General features: G+C 38.2%; 1 protein-coding gene across 1 annotated transcript in view; it reads right to left on the bottom strand.

Annotated features, from left to right (window-relative positions):
- cabp7a (calcium binding protein 7a) overlaps positions 1 to 1,250 on the bottom strand; it is a 37,042-nt gene extending 35,792 nt beyond the window's left edge. Inside the window, exon 1 of the mRNA XM_016566285.1 lies at positions 878 to 1,250. Coding sequence (XP_016421771.1) covers positions 878 to 986 — 109 coding nt within the window. The 5' untranslated portion in view covers positions 987 to 1,250. The remainder of the gene's footprint in view (positions 1 to 877) is intronic.
- Between the last annotated feature and the right edge of the window lie 7,285 nt (positions 1,251 to 8,535).

The following is an 8,535-nucleotide window of genomic DNA, read 5'->3' as shown; positions in this document are numbered from 1 at the left end:
ATACACAACACAGAATTTCTAAAAAATAAGTAAATAAAATTAAAATTAAAATTTCATAGGGCCATTTTATTTCATAAAATTTCATAAATTAAGTTGTTTTTATGAATTCAATTAATTAGATATGTTTTTGATTAAACCATTAATATGGAATACAGAAAAATTCAAATGTTTGTATAGGGCCCCATTCCTGTATTTTGCCTGGGGCCCCCAAATCATTAAATCCGCCCCTGCTCATCAGAGTAAACTTTCTGACATAAATGAGAAACTGTGTTATGGAAATACTCTGTCGAATTGAATATGTATCTTTAGTTTACTGTGTTTCAGAATCTAAAAATAAAAGTGCTTTACGGGTTAGAATGGCGTGTCAAAGACTTTATATTTGGATTCACTACTGATCCACTCACACACGCTGAAAAACAGTTTGAAGCCAAAGAGATGTCACAACTGCAGAATACCACTCACAGGTCTTTCTGCGGGCTTGTGATAGACCTACTTTCCATAAATCACACCATCAGATTTATCCGCCTCATAGAGAAACACAGGCACGGGTAACAGGATTTTCACGCGTTTTAAGTGAACTGCGCTGTGCGTGGTGCTGAATCCTTCCGAACTGTTCTAACAAAAAAGAAAAAAAAAAAAATCATTTCTCTTCACGTTCACTTACAACATATTACAAATCGAAACTGGGTCAATAAGAAACGAGAAAAAAGAAAAGAAAAGAAAAAACGCCGAACAGGTGCGCAAAACACCGACCTTCTGTCTAGGAAATAGGTTAAAATACACTAAAGCGATGCGAAAATTTGTAAGAATTTAGTCGTTTTAATATATGGTAGAACAGAATATAGGCTTCAAGCACCATCAGAACTCTCTTACTCACCTTCCACTTCGTCCTCAGGTAGATTGACCGGTGCCCGGTACGACAAGATATCAGGAATGGTGCAGATCCCCCGGTACATCAAAGTGGAAGTCACCGGATGTATAGGCATTTTTGCGCTTTGTGTTGACTAGCACGTGTGTATTGATCCTCATATATGTGATTTACTGTCCAGACGGCAACTTTTTATCCCACATCAGATCGGACCGACACCCTCAGTGGTGATCACGCGTGGAGTGGATTCCATGGAAAGGTCCGATAGTAGCCTACTCTCGCAGCTTGCGCAATTGCGCAGCCCTCTCCACGAAACCAGGTATAGGGATTTACAAGTCTTCACAGGTCACGGGTGGTCTAGATGTAAGGCTTTTTTGGTTCGGATCTTCAAAATATAAGCAAACCGCCCCGCCTAATTTGTTGTAAAAATGACAAAGACAACGAATTACGGCGGCTCCATCGGCGGGGAAACTAGCAAATCCACCAGATCACACGACGCGCATCAAACAAACGCGCATTTTTTTAATCAATGCGACAAAGTATGTGCGTGTTTGGCGAGGTTGCTTGGATCGATTCGAGCTCCAGGTCGTTAGACAGTGATCTCCATATGCTTGTTTTCTCCTCAATCGCTTCTTAAGACACAGCAGTGGAGCTTCGAGCACGCACTTGTTGGATAGCGTGTGCGCACCGCAAAGAACAATGAGTTAAAAATGCGCTTTACGCGTGTGTAGTTGTAGCTAAGGTTAAGATCTTTTTCTTTAAAGAAACCCTATTTTTCCTGAATCATAAAAATTAGATTTAAAAACGGGGAAAGATGCCACCGATACAATCAAACTTTCCAGCTAATCACAACATGCAGATAAACGATCAGTGCGTGGGGAAGCGCGGTGTCCGGGTTCCCTCGCGATGGATCTATATTTAGTCTGAGTGTAAGCTGCAGCTCTCCACAAGGTATTTCCCGCCGCAGGTGTTGGGAGGCGTTTACACAGGACGCGCTCTTGCGTTCAGTAGCTGGACGGAGCGTAACGGATTGGAACAGTCTTGACGCGTTTTGAAAAGTTGATCTGCTTGTTTTTAACCTGGCAGGCTGTTTTAAAACGCGACGGTCACTGTGCCAGACGCGATGCATCCGTCTGATAGACCAGTGTCAGACAAACTTTATGCAACATGAATCCCGGTGTCCATTAATGGGCACTGTTTTATCGCTATGAGGCATTATTTCCTTTTAACCCTAACCAAAAACTTCCTAAGTAGATTGGAATACGTTTTACAAGTCTTATAGATTATTATTTCAGTTTTTCTACTTCAAGATCTCACGTTTTCAATGTGTCTTGCTTTTTCTTTGTAATTATTTGCAAAATGTACTAGCGACTTCTGAGTCAAAATTGTTTCACCACCATGTTTTTCAGTGTACAGCAGTCCAATAAACAAGGAGTTAACAGTTTATAAGCAACTTACATTTTATAGCCTACAGCTATTACCAGTTGCTTTGTCTTTTTAGGTCCGCCAACGGAAGAGATCATTCGAAGCAAAAACAACCATTTGTAGCAGCAGTACACTGTAAAAAAAAATCTGTGACATTTACGGTAAAATACCGGCAGCTGTGGTTGCCAGAACTTCACCGTAAAAAATATGGTAGCAACATTTTAGGTTTTACCACAGTGTCATTCACACAAACACTAAACCCCATCATGGTGACACACATGATTCTGAAATAATGCAATAAACATAATTTTTTTAATAACAACATTAACAACACACTGTTAAAATCACAATCATTTTTTACAGTGTAGCGTTCCTGAACGAATCAGTGTTGAATCGCTTGAGTAAACGAATCAGTGACTCACCCACAAAAGTTTCGACCTGCACCCGAAATCGCACGCTGTCTAGTAGGTACTATTTGGTTTGAAACTTACTTTACAACTGTTAAAAAGTAGATCTATATACTATGAATATGGATAGTTTGCACTGATCTATATAATGTTCTCTATTATAGATCAATTATAGAGCAGTGGTAGTAGCCTATATGGGGTAATAAAATTCGGACGTGCTTCATCCGCCATGTCACCTATCACGTGATCACGTGACCTATCAACGTCAGTTGCATATGCAGTCAGTTGCACTTCACTGCCATTCACAAACCCTCTCCTGTGTCTTCATGTGGTAGTAAAGTGTCCATCGAATGCACACTTAAGAATCTTGACAGAAGTAATACTATGAATTCGGACATAAATAGCTTACATTTTTTGCATTATATATGGAAGTAGGCATATTCAGACACAGTGTTGTTCCTGAATGAATCAGTTTTTTGAAAGAATTGGTTAAACTAATGACTGTAATGACTCATTCATAAAGACCATCACAATTGTTTTGTTATCAGTGTTGAATCGCTTGAGTAAACGAATCAGTGACTCACCCACAAAAGTTTCGACCTGCACCCGAAATCGCACGCTGTCTAGTAGGTACTATTTGGTTTGAAACTTACTTTACAACTGTTAAAAAGTAGATCTATATACTATGAATATGGATAGTTTGCACTGATCTATATAATGTTCTCTATTATAGATCAATTATAGAGCAGTGGTAGTAGCCTATATGGGGTAATAAAATTCGGACGTGCTTCATCCGCCATGTCACCTATCACGTGATCACGTGACCTATCAACGTCAGTTGCATATGCAGTCAGTTGCACTTCACTGCCATTCACAAACCCTCTCCTGTGTCTTCATGTGGTAGTAAAGTGTCCATCGAATGCACACTTAAGAATCTTGACAGAAGTAATACTATGAATTCGGACATAAATAGCCTACATTTTTTGCATTATATATGGAAGTAGGCATATTCAGACACAGTGTTGTTCCTGAATGAATCAGTTTTTTGAAAGAATTGGTTAAACTAATGACTGTAATGACTCATTCATAAAGACCATCACAATTGTTTTGTTTCTGAATGAACAGATATGTGAACAATTCTTTGAGATTTTCAAAATTTCTGACCCTGATATAAACATATAATTAAAAAAAAACATGCTCAAAGGGAAGACAGGAACACATCTTGAGTGAAAAATAGCACTGAACAAACACATCCTCCATATGAACGCCCCCTTACACAGCATTCTATGCGCAACAGCACTAACAAGCACATAAAGCTCCTCATTCAGTTCAGCGCATGTATCGCTCCACGAACAACCGTGATAGACGTGATTCCCAGACCCCCCTTAAACAAGACGAGATTTGACTAATGCTTTCGCAGGGCTGGGACAGATCCCATCCCCTTTGGCATTTCTTTAATGGAAACTCATCTTTAAAAATTCACATTCAGTTTGATAAGCAGTGAGTTACTGCTGTTCTTAAACTCAAAGGCTTTGTCAGATTTGTCCAAACAAGAGACTGAAAGCATCCCAAACCCTAGCGCGAGACAGCATGCCAACATTTCAGAAAAAGATGCTTATTATTTTGAATGTGCAAGAGCATCCTGGTAGAAATGCATAGCACTTTGCAATGCAAACATATTAATCAAAAGGTGCTTGGCATGGTGGAAGTCATCCACCGCACACTAATCTGTCTCAGTGCGAGTGGGTTATCTTTGCTTTTCTGTCCAGATTTCTGACACATTCGCAAGCAGGTGTTCAATTCCCTAGCAGGGATTTTCCGTATGCATCCTAAGTCAAATGCACTTAGTAAAAAACATATGCATTCTTTCTGAGACATACGAGTCTTATTATGGGTTATCTGGGGCTGTGATGGATTTGGGTGGTGTAATGACAGCATTGTCTACTCCAGCTGTGAACCGTAGCTCTTGCGACAGGACCCAGGTGCACATATCAGGACCCGATGGCCTATTATGACCAGTGCACTCTCAACCTCCAACGCCAAGATTTTGAGGCATTTTCTAGCCCCTCCACACAGTGACAGGTGTCCCGTGTTTAGCACACACACACACACACACACATACTCACACATCTCAGTGGGAGAGCATAAACTTTTCACAGTGTCACCCACGTCTTACACTGAGTGACAAGAAGAGAAAGGGGCTTCCTTCCGTTTCTCTTCACTGCTCCTGATGCTCTCCTGGGTGCATCACCTGCTTTGACAGAGAAACACTCCTCCAAGAGATTTTCATTTTTAGATCCGGCCCATTGGCAGGAAGCATCAGCTGTGAGCTTTATGTTAGAGGTTAAGTGGTACCCATAATGCATTGCTCGTTCTTAGTATGATTAAGGCCGATAAGCCTGGTGTAAATGATGTATTATGTTATCTTGACAACATAAATCCACAGTTTGAAAACCTAATAACAAACTGAACACTCCAACGCACACTGTTTTTTTCCCCTTATAAATAAACAAACACTAAAACACCCGACTGGCTTCACAAAGGAGTTCCTTAGAAGGTGAATCTCACCAATACATGTCATAAACATTACTGTTATACAGTCTTTTCCTTTAATTGAAGGAATAGTTCATCTAAAACTGAAAATACTGACATCATTTATCCACATGTCGTTACAAACCTGTTTGACTATCTCTCTTCTGTGGAACACAAAATTAGCGATTTTGATAAATCTTATGGTTCTGGCTCCTTTTTTTCTACGTGCATAGCAATAAATGGTGACTGAGGCTTTCAAGCTTCAAAATGATTATAAAAGCATCATTAAAGTTATATTAAAAGTCTTTTGAAGTCATATAAGAGCTTTATAGATCGAAGTTGTATAATTATTCACTGCTGATCTTCTGCTCCATTGCAACTGGAGTCAGTGAGTTGAACCAGATCAGTCCCATCCATGACTGAATCAATTCACTGAAAATGTTCAACCTTCCAACCAGAAAAGAGGGACTGGTATAGTTGTTACATGAAGGAAATAAAGCTATACATGTTTGAAACGTCATGAGGGTGTGTAAATAATCATTTTTCCTTCTGTTTATTCCTTTAAATTAGTGTCAGGCTGAAAAACAAATATTACTGGAATTTATAGATACTGTAATTTAATTCATAAGAAATAATAATTTATTTTATTTATTTATTTTAGGATGAAATATAACCCGGGCATGTTTGGCTTCCAGGAAATTCACTCTATTATACCATTGTTGCATAAGCCTATAATGAATTTTGTCCAAGTAAGCATACAATGCCTTCAGGGAGAGCCGGACAAGTCCCTGCATGGGTTCCCTTTCACTCTGCTCTGTATTGATCTCTGTATTGGCAGTGCCCACTAAATACAAAAAGCAAACGGAACCTCTTAGTAAACTCTATTCAGACATCTGCACAAAACCTCCACAGCACGGGGCAGCATCCAAAAGGTCTCTCAATAGATTCCACTGGACTTTATTAGGACACATTCCGAAGGGTCTATTTTTCATAGGGCATGTCTGGAAGGCTTTACAGCGCATCATTGCTCTTAGTTTAAATGTCGGTCTCGGGCAATGTGGAGAGCCCGTGGCTCCTGTCTGCTGGTGGGCTCCTGCAGTGGCAGACATTGGATTCTGGCTTCAGAACATTTGTGTGGACATTGAGACAAATGGGAAAATCAGCATGAAGTGCCTGTTCACATATTTTATTAATCACCTCAAGTTTGCAGTATGCTCTCTGGAAGTTAAAAACTCAACAAAAAAAAATGTAAGTAGTTAAAGAGTGCATTTAGTGGATGGTTTTTATCTGAAGCCAGTTAGAGTGACACGGTCAATCCCTCCGAGGCAACTGCAATGCTAATGCTTTCTTAAATGCTTCAAAGTAATAAAGACTGCGACCTCTGTATTTTTCTAGTTCATGAATAAGAGTTCACCAGATTCTTCACCATTATTCTATTCTATACTACTCTATTCTATTCTATTTTTAGGCTGTGCTTGGCGTACATACTTTTTAATTTTATTAATAATAATAATTTTCATTATTTGTATATTATAATTTTATTATAATATTATTTATATGTATTATTAATAATTGAATCAATACATTTTAAAGCACTGATCTACTATTCTAAACCACTTCCCCTAAGTATGAACATCAGCTCATATCTTGTATTGCTCAATTTTTGTTATCAGAAAATTTTCTTATGGCAGACAAAAATGGTGGGGGTGGGAGGGGGGATCTGAAGGGAACTGGAAATCATAGCAAGAATATCATAGAGACTTGATGGTGGGCTCTTTTCAAACTAATTAGGACTAAATTTTAGATTTATATATTTGAATTGCATTTAAAATGTCCATCCATTTGGATTACACAGTTTTAACAATAAACAATCTAATAAGCTTGATGCAATTTTGTGCATATAGTGATGCGTATTTGTCAGTCATACATAAATGAAACAAGATTTCTGGCATATTTCATTATGAACTTATATTGATTTTATTTAAATAATCATATTTTCAAAACGTATTTATTCAAATAGCTTAGAATCAGCATAAATCTGTTGTGAAAATTTATTAGGTTAAAAAGTGTGAAAATTTTTAAAATATGGCTGTAAATTATTCCGCATTATTCAGTTAGATAAAATTACAAGCATTATTCACTTAGATAAAATGTATGAGACTGAGAGAAATAGTATATATTGATGATAAATATACTGTATAAACACACATTCAGTTTATTAGTACTATTACAGAAATCTTGCCTGTTTCTTATCCGTTTCATTGTATGATTGACAAATATGTTCATTGTTTTTTTATGTTAAAACTGGGTGGAAATTTTATATGCATTTCAAATATAGAAATTTCAAATTAAGGCCTAAATATTTTAAATTGGGCCAGAAAGTAACTCCCAAATACCATAGCAATCATCTAGGAATGCCCTAGCAACCACATAGCAACGAGCTAAAAAACACTCTGAACATCTTAGCAACCACTCACAGTACAGGCAAGCAGCACTCGTATTTTCTTCAGAAATGTAAGAACATTGTTTGAAGTGCTGTGTGTGGATGGATGGTGTGATGCTCTGGGCTGGTTCTGCCTGCATGCAGGCTGCATGCGGGGATCCAGGGAATGTTCAAAGTCAATAATATCACTGATGTCTCTGTAGAGGGAAAGAAAATCTCTAATGCATTGGCTGACCACTCTTGTAATAGACTGGATAAATGAGAACGGACTATATGGCAAAGCTGCCATCTTGTTTACATGCGTCCTGCCCTTACAAACATCATCAATTAATTGGGAGAAAGAGATGAGTATTAGGAGCATAAAGCTGGTAACAGTTATTTTTCTGTATGCTATGTATAGTATATGCACACACAAAAATAATAAAACATATAGGTTTTTACCTCAGCAGAAGCTAACAGAAAATTCTCTGTAACAGTTTTCTCTGAGGGAAGGGAGAAAATATTCAACAAAATAAAACAAGTCCAATATTTGTAAATATATGACAGAATAATAAAGAAATAAAGTTGCAAAGACTAAAGTCTCAAATCCAAAGAGATATTCTTTATAAAATTTTAGAGTCAACCCCTCCTACCTAAAACGGCTCGTTCTAACACGCCCCCACATATCTACGTCACGATGTGGGAAGATTTGCATAACGCCGCCCAAATGTTCACGCAAAGAAAGAAGGCGTAACTTTTATTCTCACTGTAGTATTGTTGCTGCCGCCGTTACCATGTCGTGAAGACGCTGTGTGTTTCATTGCGAAAGCGAAACTACTTTGTTTGGCCTTCCAAAAGAGGACGATATCCGCTTCGTCATG

The sequence above is a fragment of the Sinocyclocheilus rhinocerous genome, unplaced genomic scaffold, assembly GCF_001515625.1.
Source record: "Sinocyclocheilus rhinocerous isolate Xijiao unplaced genomic scaffold, SAMN03320098_v1.1 scaffold2347, whole genome shotgun sequence".
In the NCBI taxonomy this organism is placed as follows: Eukaryota; Metazoa; Chordata; class Actinopteri; order Cypriniformes; family Cyprinidae; genus Sinocyclocheilus; species Sinocyclocheilus rhinocerous.
The sequence above is the reverse complement of the archived record's forward strand: the minus strand, read 5'-3'. Positions and strand labels throughout refer to the sequence as shown.